Below are 12398 nucleotides of genomic sequence, written 5' to 3'. Positions count from 1 at the left end.
TGGCAGCTAGAAATAGAAAATATAGGATGCCAAAATAGATGGGCAGATTTGAACAGTGAAACAAAGAGGTGGAATTAAAAGATGATGAACACAAATTGAGTCTCTTGGTAAATTTTATATTTAATCTATTGCCATTGGGATTTACTGAGGGCAAGCTGGAGAGTGGACAGGCAGAGGAGTTTCCAAACTCACAACAGGTAATGGTGACAAATATTGGGAAGAATATTGTCACTTGTCATTAAAGCAGACCCCATATTTAGGATGCATTTTAACCTCTGTCAGCTTTTCCTTCCCATTACTGGAGACAAGACAGGACCAAATGTTCAGATATAATTCAAAATTTAGTAGTTCAGATTGAGGAAAAAGCAAGAAAAAAAAATCTGGGTTCTTTGTCAGGGAGGGGAGCTACAACAATCAGTTCCTTGAGGAAGAGAATGAGTGAAAATGCAAATTATGTCTGGCTGTGGTATGAGGTTGTCCATGGTGTCCCTGAGTGCTGCATTGCCTCAGCCATCACAGCTAAACCTGCTCAGAATTAATGTAAAAAAGGGAAACCTCAACACCACCAGAATTACAAACAGGTTCCCTCTGGAAGGCTCCTCAATGTTCTCACTGAGAGCAGCTCTAACATTCCACAAGGATGGGGATGGAGATGGAAATAAAGCAAAACAAGCACAAAACAAATTTTTGTGCATGTTGACAAAAAAAAAAAAAAAAAAAAAAAAACAGCAACAAAATCTCCCCCAGGGCCTATGGGAGACTGAGAAAACCACTCTGGCTGCCAGAACTAAGCTTTAGATCTATTACAAATTATTTATATTATTAGTAGTATTTAAAGGAGCATTTGAATTCTGGGCTTTTGATTTTACAATAACTATTTCACTTAATTGCATAATCATAGAATGGTAATTGCATTTCATATCTTCTTTTATATTCTACCAACATAAAAGACCACGTTAGATTCAAATGTGTGGAATGAAGGGAATAAAAGAACAACCAAAAGCACAATAGTCATGTCAGTAATATTTTACTTAAATTTCCTTGCTATAAAAAGACTGGGATTTGAACACTTCATGTTGAAAAAACTCAATTTTTAATCTTTTTTTGACTATCAACCATGGATAAGAAACTTTTTTTGTTCACCTGGCCAGTGGATTGCAAAGCTGTGAGTTGACTTGAGCTGGAATAAGTAAAGTGTTCCATTATTCTGAACAGAAAGTGAAGTGCCAGATGAGGGAGAAAATGAAAATTTAAAGAAATTAAATAAGCTGGAGGTCTCTACATTGCAATTAATTTGATAAAGTCAGGGTGAAAGGCCTCAGGTGTGTTTGAAAAACAGAGACTTGCACAGATGTCTGTGCTGCAATTGCAAAGAAGCCTTAGAGATACCCCTGAATTTAATTTCTTTTTAATTCCACAAACTTTTCCTATTTAGTGCTGGCTGTCCCTCACTATATTTTTTTCTCATTTGAGAACTGCAGCTACAGAGCCAATAGAGAAAAAAACAGTTGTTGGTTTTTTTTTTCCTTTGAAAATGATGTATTTATTATTAAACCACTGCCAAAAAAAAAAAAAAAAAAAAAAAAAAGAAATCGAATTATATTAACCTGGTGGGTTTAAATTTCCATGGAGCTGGACAGGCAGAGTTAATCCTGTAGTGTTATCTCTCACCCAGCTCATTTTTCAAAGCAGCAGCAGCCCCTGTATCTCTTGTTTACCTGGTGTTATTTTTGCAGGAACATCAAATGGCTGAAAAGTGAAACAATGAGCTCCTGAAAGGCACCAGAAAAAAAAAAAAAAAACAAATCCAGATGGAAGAGACCTTTAAGGTCACTGCTCCTTCCATTACCTGTGCAGATTTGTTACCTGCACATTCCCACTTTGCAGCCTTTATTCTGAGTTGCTTGGCTTGGTTTTAAACAGTCAAATTGTTTTTTTGTTTTTTGTTTTTTTTTTTTTTTTTTTTTTTGCTTCAGGGCTCAACCATTCAGTTTTTCCAGTGGAATTTTTTGGGTTTTCCCAAGAAAAAAAGGAAAAAGTTCATCCCTGTTCCATACAGTTACAGAGGAAGTGTTCCCAACCTTTGAATTTGCTAAAACAAATACTTCTTGTTTGTTTCTTTGTTTTATTTGTTTGGGTTTGGTGATTTTCTTTTTAGGTTGTCTTAGCACCTTTTAATCTTCCACAGCAATTTTCTACTTTTCATAGCAGTTTATTTAAAAATAAGGTAAAAATTGATCAGTTTAATTAAAAAGACTAAGGAAGTCGGCAAGATAGATTTTCCCATTTCTGAGAAGTGAAATATCCTTATTTTGGCTAGAATTACAAAAAAAAAAAACTATCAAAATGGGGAGAGTTTGCTGTGAAAGATCCTTTCTTGAGGTGGTTGGTTGTGTTTGTTTTCTTTTTTTTTTTTTTTTTTTTCCCACTGCTCTACTTTGAGTTCTTGTGCTAGAGCACCATATAGGTACCTAAAATATCACCTAAATTTTGCTCTCTGTGAAATTGGAGATTTCTGATATTTATTGAGTTCCAGTGATGTAAATCTCACCTCCCAAACCAAATAGCAGCAGCAATATCCATATCACTCATTGCTTTTTTTTTTTTCACAGATGCTTTGGTCCACATGAATATTATTATTTTTGCAGCTAAATATCACTGAAATAAATGCTTTCTCAAATGCCTGGATGAGAAAAACACCATTTTTATTCCTGTCCTTAAAGATTTTGGTTGATTCTTAAGGAAAGGATAGTTTGGGGGTTAAGGGGTTGCTTCAATTTGAGCCAACCTTAATTTGAATCTCACTTTTAACACAGAGCTGTGTCCATTCTTTTGATTTCTCTGCAGGTTTTTCCAACCCTGCAATATATTGTGCAGTTTGGGAGCCCACCTAAAGTTAATGGGGCTTGAAATGGCCCAGAAATCCATATGGATATCCATAATTGGGGACAGGCTGTTTGTACACCAGACAAGACAAATAGAAATGCCCCCAAATTACACATCAGCATATTTAAAATGTGCTCGATAACGTTGCATTTTATTGAGTCAATTAGGTGGGAAATGGCATTTTACACACATTTGGAACAGTCCAAACACGTTGCAGAAGTGCAGAGGTGAAAAAAGAGGGCAGTTTAGAGGATGTGTGTTTGGAATGCTAAAAGGAGCAGCATTAGCAGCAAATGCAGCTCCTTCCCCAAGAGCTGCAATATTATTGCTGCTGGTCATTCTGGCCCATAAATGGACATTTAAAGAGATTGGTTTGATGGCCCATTTAGAGCTGGGAATTCAAGGGAACACTTTTATGCTTTCATTTTCTCAACAGTGCTTCAGAGTAATTGTTGATACATAACATTTTGTATTTCTTTTCTGAACAACTTCTTAAAGCCACATAAATATTGAATTTCAGATAGTTATCATCAGGATTGCTCTGGAGAGGCCCATGATTAAAAACTAGCACTGAATATATGACCAGTGGAAGCATTTTTTTCCTGCCATTAATGGTCACTATTACTGTGGCATGTTTGTTTCTTTTCCCTGTGTCTGTCCTTGGATATTTGCCCACTCTGTAACATCTGAATAACTCAATGTGAACAGTTTTCTATGCAGTTTTAGTTGGGATATTAAAGATCAGGAGGAGATTCGTGGTGCCTAAAGGTTTATTAGTGTTGCCTTTGCTTCTGTAATACCCAGTGGACACTCACAAAGCCCTCAAAAAGGGCCATTAAAGTTTGGAGTATTTCAGACCACATCTCAAAGCCTTATTTTTTCCATATCATTAATTAGGATAGGTCATTGGTTGGCCACGTTTAGGAGAAGTTCTTCAAAAAAATAGAAATGAGAATGTTGATACCAACACTGTCAAACCTGGCAATTTTTGAGTTTGGCTATTCCTTTCCCATGGCTTCTAAGCATAACACTTCACTCTAGTTTTGTATTCTTACTCAACAAGAATTTCTTCAGATGATTAATTTAGGATTTCAAGCTGGGTTTAGTCTATACCTACAGATCTGAATGTGTCTGGATTGTTCATGTTCTGCTGATTTGAAAGTGATGGTAACCTGTGCTGTGCTGCTGTGGGAGATGAGATCTGACTGCCTGAGCAGCTTCCAGACCTTTAGAAGGTTGGATCCCTGCTACCCTTGATGCATTTCATTTCCAGCATCTGTATGAAAAAAATCAGCAGACCTGTTCAATGCAGCTGTTTCAAAACTGCACTTACTCATTTCACTTGTTGAATATTTTCAACCACTCCATTCAAGTTATCAGATTACAGCATGAGGAATATCCATGCAGGCTGCAGGCAGCTACCTCTGCAATTGTTTAGTTTTGACAGAGCTGAAAAATTAAGGAAGCATTAATTCCCTATTGCTTAAATGAAGGCAACACTGCTTTGGCAAATTCTGAAATTCACATCAATTTTAAAAAATAACTATGGAGAACATCTTGGCTGTTCTACCCTAAAACTCCCCCTCTCCCAGTGAGATTGTTCATATCCCTGGAGAACAGGAATTATATTAGGAGATGTTTTATTTGATAAACCTAGGGGAGCACTGGGCTCTGAATTTCTAAGCGAGGACAGTCAGAATTTTACTTCATCTGAGCAACTTTTCTTTCAGGAAATATTTCTTTTATGCACTTTTAGGAACAGCTCTTAAGACAGGGAGTGTGAGTACCTGACAGGGGAGAGGGCAGGCACAGACAAGTGTCCAGCACTGTCCTTGCCAGGGTCAGAAAATCACTTTGGCTTCCACCAGCCCTGCTCTAGATCTGGCAGTCTTACAATAATGATAAATTGTAATAATAAATTATTATAATAAACACAATTATAATAAATTAGCAGTGCTAGAGCCACTCTGGGAAACTCCCTGTGCTGGTGTCACACAGGTGAAATGACCTCAGCAGGGGGAATGTGTCCCCCTGTGCAGGCTGGAGGGTTGGATTGCACATTCTGGGCACAGCTTCAGCTCCTGAAGTTAAACACTGGCACTGGTTTGCTGAGTGCAATTAGGAGACTCTGATTTCACACACACTGCCTTTCCCATCTTTAGCAACTTCCAAATAACTTCTCACATAAATGAGAAACAAATTGTGTGTGATTTTATAAGCTGCAAGCTTTCAGGATAAACTAATTTACTTTTGGAGTCTTTATAAGCTTTTCCCCAAGGTGTCGTGTCCAGTGAGATCACCAATTTGCTCTGGCTTATATTAAACCCAAATTTCTTAATTGCAGAAATGAAAACACAGGATATCTGTGACTGGGAATAGTCCTTCAAATTCAGTGAGATTTAGGGGGAAATTTATAATAATTTATTGGCATATGGTGCAAATACTGTGAAACTTCTGAGGTTGGAAGCTACCTGTGATAAATCAACCAGTGATGCACATGAAAATAATTTTTATTTTTCAAAGTTCTGAATCAAGGACAGACTAATAACTATGCCTCTAATTAATGACCTTTCCTAGATGGTAAATCCAGGAAAGAAGTACCTGGATGTTGATTAGCTGCCTAATCAGAAACACAGTGCTGATCCCTTCCATCATTTTTGTTACCTCTTTAGCATTACTGAAGTTTCAATAAAGTCCATGATGTAATGTAGACTTTTAATTATGCCAGATTAATGTAATATTTCTGATGAAAGGGTAATTGAAAGAAATGGAGCATGCATGAGCTGAACTCCAAACTCCAGCTGTGTTAACTCTCTTATTTTAATGGGAATTAAAGGATGAATGCATTTTGGGTAAAGCTCATTCCTGTACAGATGGTCAGCAGGAAACTTAAATGCCTTTAATTTTTATGAGGTTTTAACTGCAGTGTAGAAGCAGAATCTGTGTAATGTAGGGTGAGCTTGGGCTCATAAGGAGCACATCTTTCAAAGGCTTTTAATTACTCAATTTAGTTTCTTTAAAATAAGCAGGGAATTGAGTGACTAATATGTAAATATGTTCAGAGAAAGCTCTGGCTGCAACAGGGAAAGCAGGGAAGTACCAAAGCATGTTCTGAGATCAGAAGTTGTGCAAACAGCACTGCAAGCTGGCTGGAGGGAAGGGTTCTGCTGGAATATGAGCTCCTGGCAGCCTGAACCACAGGGAATGAGTTTACATCCTGCAATGCAGATTATGAAAACTTCATCTTAAATTAGGTGCATTTTTTTCCTCTCCGTTTTCTTCTGTTGTGTGGATGAACATGAGGAGTAAACCTTGAGTTAGTCCAGTGTGAGAGGCAGGGAGCTGTCCCTGAAAAAGCCAATATTAGGAACTTGGACTGAATTAGGTGGATTCCACCCTTTTCATACCAAATCAGCCTAATTCAAGGCTTTCTTCTGGAGCTGGCCACCATCATCAACTCCAAATACAGTCAGTAAACTTTAGTTGAGTAGAAGGAGGGATTTATTCCATCTAATTTTCCATGTCATGAGTCTTCCTACCCTGAACTGGGCACTTACACCTATATCCCCATAGCACAATTATTATTGATAACGTTATTAGCCCATCAGATCCAAACAAACTCTCACAATTTTGCCAGTTTTCTTCTCCAGCAGAAGCAAAGCTCCTCTTGCAAGGCCCAGCAGCAAACAGCTGTTTGTGAGAATGTGCAGAGCAAAAATTCCCACCCCACCTTTGTGGCTTGAGTGCCTTGGGCAGCAAATCACACGTTGCAAGTAATTTTTGCCAAATCACATCCAAAACAACACATGATGTGCAATAATTCTTGAGTGCTGAGGCCAGATATGGAGACAGAGCTGATAAAAAAAAGAAAATATAATAATTACTAGACCTAATTATCATTAGTGTGCAGATCTAAACCTGCCAGGCTTACCAGGGAATTAAGTTCTTTAAAGAAACAGTTCTCATTGATTAGCAAATGTGCTCCCTGCACACATTATTTCCACATTTTATGCTCACAGTGTTCTTTAAATACTAATATATTTTATGAGCTATTGTCAGCTGCAAACTTAAAATTGTCTGTGCTATAAAATACATAAGATTGGGTTAAAAAAAAAAATTAAAAAACAATTCAACCCCATCAAAGTGAGTGGAAAAGTCACCAGGTGAGCTGGTTAGAGCTGGGGCTCAAATAAGAAACAGGCTAAAAATTTGGCTGTGTGAGAGCATTTCTGAAACTTTCATTTGCTCCTTCTTTTCGGGGACAATAAAGAAAAATCAACAAGAAACCCACAATTCCTATACAGGAAAAAATAATGAACACTGGAAAATCCAGCTGAGAAAACAGAGAGACTTTAAATATGGACCAGAGGCTCAGAGTTCCCCAGTGAGTTTCTACCAGAGCAGTTGTGTTGATTTCAGTGGATTTCCTCCCATTCAGGGCTGAGTTTTCTGGGCAACACTTTGGTTATCCTTGATTCCTGTAGGTTTGGTGTTAAGGGAGTTACTGGCCAGAATGTTTGGCCAATTAATACCTTATATGACCCTTTGCTGAATGTAAATTTATAACTGGCACTCTGTTATTAACCACAGCAACTCTAGGACAGAAGCAATTCCATTTTATGTGTAATAGAAAAAATCAAGATCCATTTGATCCTGAATATTCTTACTTACCAAAGACAGTTGCCTACTGAAACTTTAGAGACCATAATTTTGAGTGTTGAATCTGATTTCCAGAGGCAAAAACTATTCCAGCTGTGCAAAAGGGTCAATCACCATTAATGGTTTCCAAGCAGTGTTTGGAATAATTTTTTTAACACAACCTTGGTCAAGGCTTTGCTGAACTGAGAGTGGTCTTGGCATCCCCAGCCAATTCCAAGAGTTTTGTGGAGGTGCCAGCAGGTGCTGGGACACAGCTTTCCATAGAAGATATCCAAGTTTCTTTAAACACACACCAGGGGAAGTTGTCGCCATGGGCTGTGAATGAGAGGAAAAACAGAATGAGAGGGAAAATCCAGGAATGTGCAGGGGGAAATAGACAGGGAAGGAGCTGCAGAGGTTTTGTCAAAGTGGCAGAGCAGGAAAATGCTCTGTACAGCACAGGGCTGACAGGAGATGAGCACACAGCAGCTCAGCTTGTCAGGGGCTCAGGGAAGATGCTGAAAACATAAGTGAGAGTCTGGGTAGGAGATTTAGCTGTTTGAATGGCTACAAAAAGCCCTTTGGGACAACATGAGAGAGAATCCTCTAGACTGACACAACCTAAATGCACAGACCTAGAAAGGAGATTCCATGACAAAATCCTCCTCTGGTTTGTTTGTGCTTTCAGGCTGGAACAAGAGGCAGGGTGATGGTGTTGTCCTGAGAAATCAAAGAAGGGAGTGCTTCAGGGAAAAGGTTTAAGAGCTGAGTTGTAGCAGTGCAGAGCTGTCAGGAAAACATCCAAAAAGTTATCAGAGCTGGAGGCTGACATTTAGACTAAATGGAAAAGTGGAAAAAGAGAGTAAGAGCTCTGAACTGTCAGCACAGATGTGATTGCTGAGCAGGAATGGATTGTGACACTGAGAAGGGGAAGAAACCTAAGTGTGGGAGGGAAAGGTTTCCCAAAAAAATGATCTGGAGGAAGAAGACCAATGGACAGGCTGGAAAAGTGATTACAGAAATCATAGTAAAATTATAGGAGGAGATAGTCCCAGGAGCCAAGGGAACATCAGATTTTTCAGGCATCTGATTAAATGGATCAAAGGCAAGAAAGGATGAAGTTGAGAAGCAATTTCAGTGAAAGAAAATCTAGGCAGGGATTGTAGAGCTTTGAAGTGAAAGGAGTAAGAATTGGGGTGGTGCTTGTAGAGGCAGGTGGGGTAACAGGAAGGATCAAGAGTTTATTGTGAGAGACAAACTGGCCTCCAATAGATACAACAGAAAATGATTTATAATTAAAGCTGAACTAACTAGTTTTTGTACATCATTTACTCAGGAAAGACAATGTGTATGAAAGGTAGTAACATTCATTATGTCTGTCAAAATAATGTAAAATATACAAGCTTTTCTTCAGGTGTGCATATAAATCACCAAATCCTGCCCTTTATTTACAGGATGTTGGGGAAGCAGCTCACTGGCTGCTGGAATTGGTGGGATATTTAGAAATTTGGTGCTGACAGCTTTCTCTGGTGACGTTTCAGCCTGTGGATTGCACAGAAACTCAGAGGCACAGCTGCTGTTCATCCATCATGCACAAGTGCCTGTCCTTAGCAGGAAGACCTCCAAGGATCTCCTAAGGATTCAGAGCAGCTCCAGCAACCCCAGAGCAGTGTCAGCTCCTTTGAGCCAGGATTAAACAAATGCCCTTTAATGACACTTACCTTCATTGGCATCTGGAAATGCTATTTTCCAGGTTGTCTGTGAGGTCAGAGTCTCACATTCTTTCTTTTCACCACCCAGGAGATCAGGTTGTTTACAGGAATTTAGTTCTAGCTGGAATTCCTAATCCAAATATATCCAGACTTTGGCAGTCATGACCATAAATCTCCTATATGTGAGTCCTGATTTTGTGGCCAGACCTTTTCTTTAAGCAGCAGGTTAAAAATCCATATACCAAGGAATTCTAGATTTTGTGCTATTTGGAAATCTCAGTTAAACTTCTCACTTCAATGAGCCCCATCAATCAGCACCTCTATGGATTTCTCACACTTAATTTGCTTGATTTACCTTTGTTTATCAGAACTGAAGTGCTGCAGGGAAGGGGCCAGGCAGGTGTTGGTATCCAGGTGCCTGAATTGCTGCAGAATTCAATATTGACATCAATTCAAATGATAACAAGAAAGAAACAGATAAAACAAAACAGCCTTATCAATAATTAGATTAAATTTGATTTGCCCTAAAAGGCAAACAGATCATTAAAAAATTTTAAAGGGCACAAACCAGTATTTAACATTGACCAATACATTTCTGTGGTGGTGACAAACTATCAATGTTGCAATATTAAAATATTTTAAGTGTACAGGTAAATATTAGACAAACATTTGCTGAGTGAGTTTTGATGTGTCTTTCCCCTGGTTTTATAGGCTGGAGCTACAGCTAATGTTAGATTTGCTCCTAAACTCTACTTTCTGAATTTCTTTACTGCCTTGGTATTATCAGTGTCCATCTAAAATTTAAATGTCACATTCACTTTATTTAATAAAAAACCCACCTGTAAGACTTATATTTCTGTAGCAATATTAATATATACACCAGACCTTTTATTCCCTGCTATATTCACAAACTATAAGGCTCTAATAGAGTGTTATTTTTCAAAACTGTTTGTTTGCTCTTTGCTTGTCAGGATGTGCAGGGAGGGAAGGGCTGGCATTTCCTTGTGCTCCTGCACAGATGTAAATGATGGGGGGAAAATCAGAATTTATCCTCTCACCACATCTTCCAGAGTTGCACCACAAAGGTCTCTGACTGCCCCAAGTGACATTTTGGGGTTTCCTCTTGCAGATTTCTGCATTCACCAATAATTGCCCCTGGACCCAGATAATCCATATTTAACCACTGGCAATGTTCATGCACTCAACCAGCGATTTGAGTGGGGAGAAGGAAACCCAAAGAGCTGAAAGATGTGTGATTTGCATGGCAATACTCACCCCCATCTCCTCCTTTAGGTCTGTAAGGATTCTGCCATCTGAAGCTGTCCTACCGAGTTGCCGTGGCAACGAGAAGAAGGAAAAAATAATAAAAAAAAAAAAAAAGAAAACCATCAGATCTGAAGATTGCAGTTTACAATTACTGTTCTTCACTCCTCGGCCTCAGTTGCTCCAGTTTAGTTTGCAACCTCACTCAATCTGCCCAACTGTACCTTGGTGTTTGACAGCCCCTGTGCCCCTGGGTTCCTCCTGCAGGACACAAGGTTTACTCCAAATTTTCTCTGAATGTTAAAAGACCATGACATCCAAACTTGACCTTGGGGGAAGCAGAAAAACAAAAGAAAAAAAAACAAACAAAACAACAAACCAGATTGACTCCATTTTTTTCTATCTGTTGACTTGTTGCTATTCAACTGTTCAGAAAATATTTTGTCTGTGGGTTAGTATTTGTATATGTATGAGTGTATGTATATATATATATTTATATAGAGAGAAGAGTTATACCACAGGTTTAGCTTTTATAAAACGTTCATCTGGAGCATGAGAAGGGAGGGAGCAGAATGACACAGCCACAGATGAATTGCAGCTGTCCCACCGTGGCTAAACCTGCTGGGTTTGCTGCTCAGCATCAGCAAACCCTGACCTCTGCCATGGCCCCTCTCACACCTCAGGGTCAGCAAACAAGAAATGCAAGTCCCCAGGGCTTGAGCTGCCCCAGAGGGAGCTGAGGAGGCAGGAGGAGCAGCCAGGTGAACCAGGAGCAGCTCAGCCTGATTGGAGTCACTGGGGCAGGTGGCAAAATGTTTCCATCAGCTCTGCAGGTGAGCCCAAGAGCAAGGCTCAGATCTCTCTCTCAGCCTCTGTGCCAGCAGCAGCACAGTGCCCTGCTCTAGAAATGCCCTCACAAACACACAGATCCATAGTTTGGGTATATATATACATACATACACACGTACACAGTTTCCAGTTCAGAGTAACAAGAGCATTTCTTTGTGTGTGTGAACTTACCACACCTGTTTGCAGACATGGGGGAAAAAAAAAAAAGGGTGTTTGTTCTCTATGAATATGGATCCTTTTTTATTCTGTGAGCATGTAAGGTCAAAAAAAAAAAAGAAAAAATTTCCTTCTAACTGTACGAAGATGATCATCTTGTTAATAAACTGTAAATGATCCATCAAAGCTCACACCAAATTTTTATAAAATTAACACAAAAAGTATACTAGTGACAGACTGTGGCTTTTATTAGAGCTTGCCAGTAACTAGGGTAAGGTAAGTGTCTTAGAATATTTTAATAAACTTGCTTATTTAAAGTTTAAACAAGAAAGCTTCCTTATGCAATAGAACTTTGCAGCTGCATTCTTTAGTTAGCATTTTTACAGTACCTATGGGTCATACTCAATGGCATCCTTCCCACAGTGAGATTATGAGCATATCTTCCACACCACCTACATGTTTCAATAGTAAAGATTTTTGGAAACGTTAAAAATAAGTCCAGACATACATTTAGTTTCCCATAATGCTACACTAGATATTAAATGTGTGTTGGTGGTTAAAATTTGCTGTACAATAGCTTTTTCTCTGACTTCCTGTATTGTACCAAATATAAAACAGATTCTTTTTTCCTTTTTTTTTTTTTTTTTTTTTTTTTTAATCAAAAGGAGTAATAACAACAGCGACAGAGGAAAAATGAGTTTGTGTTGTGAGCTATCCTAAGTTGGAGATTTCTTGATAAGATATGAGCTGCCTTCAGAGCTATTTTTCTCTTCCAGCTTAACTCCTGCAGTCCTGACCAAGTGGAACCTGCCCCTGGTGCCTCTGGGTCACCCAAGTGGCACCTCAGGGTCAGTGGGAGCTGGGCAGGGACTCCAGGAGGGGCTTTGGCAGCTT

General features: G+C 38.9%; 1 protein-coding gene across 2 annotated transcripts in view; it reads left to right on the top strand.

Annotated features, from left to right (window-relative positions):
- Window positions 1-12156, top strand: part of CDH13 (cadherin 13) — a gene marked incomplete at its 3' end in the record, with an annotated part of 419157 nt that extends 407001 nt beyond the window's left edge. The window contains exon 14 of one of the 2 annotated variants that reach the window (XM_079316432.1): window positions 10530-12156. In XM_079316432.1, coding sequence (XP_079172558.1) covers window positions 10530-10537 — 8 coding nt within the window. The remainder of the gene's footprint in view (window positions 1-10529) is intronic. The other variant, XM_079316433.1, reaches the window with a different exon arrangement.
- Window positions 12157-12398: the final 242 nt, after the last annotated feature.

Source organism: Erithacus rubecula (assembly GCF_903797595.1).
Source record: "Erithacus rubecula genome assembly, chromosome: 12".
Classification (NCBI taxonomy): Eukaryota; Metazoa; Chordata; class Aves; order Passeriformes; family Muscicapidae; genus Erithacus; species Erithacus rubecula.
The sequence above is the reverse complement of the archived record's forward strand: the minus strand, read 5'-3'. Positions and strand labels throughout refer to the sequence as shown.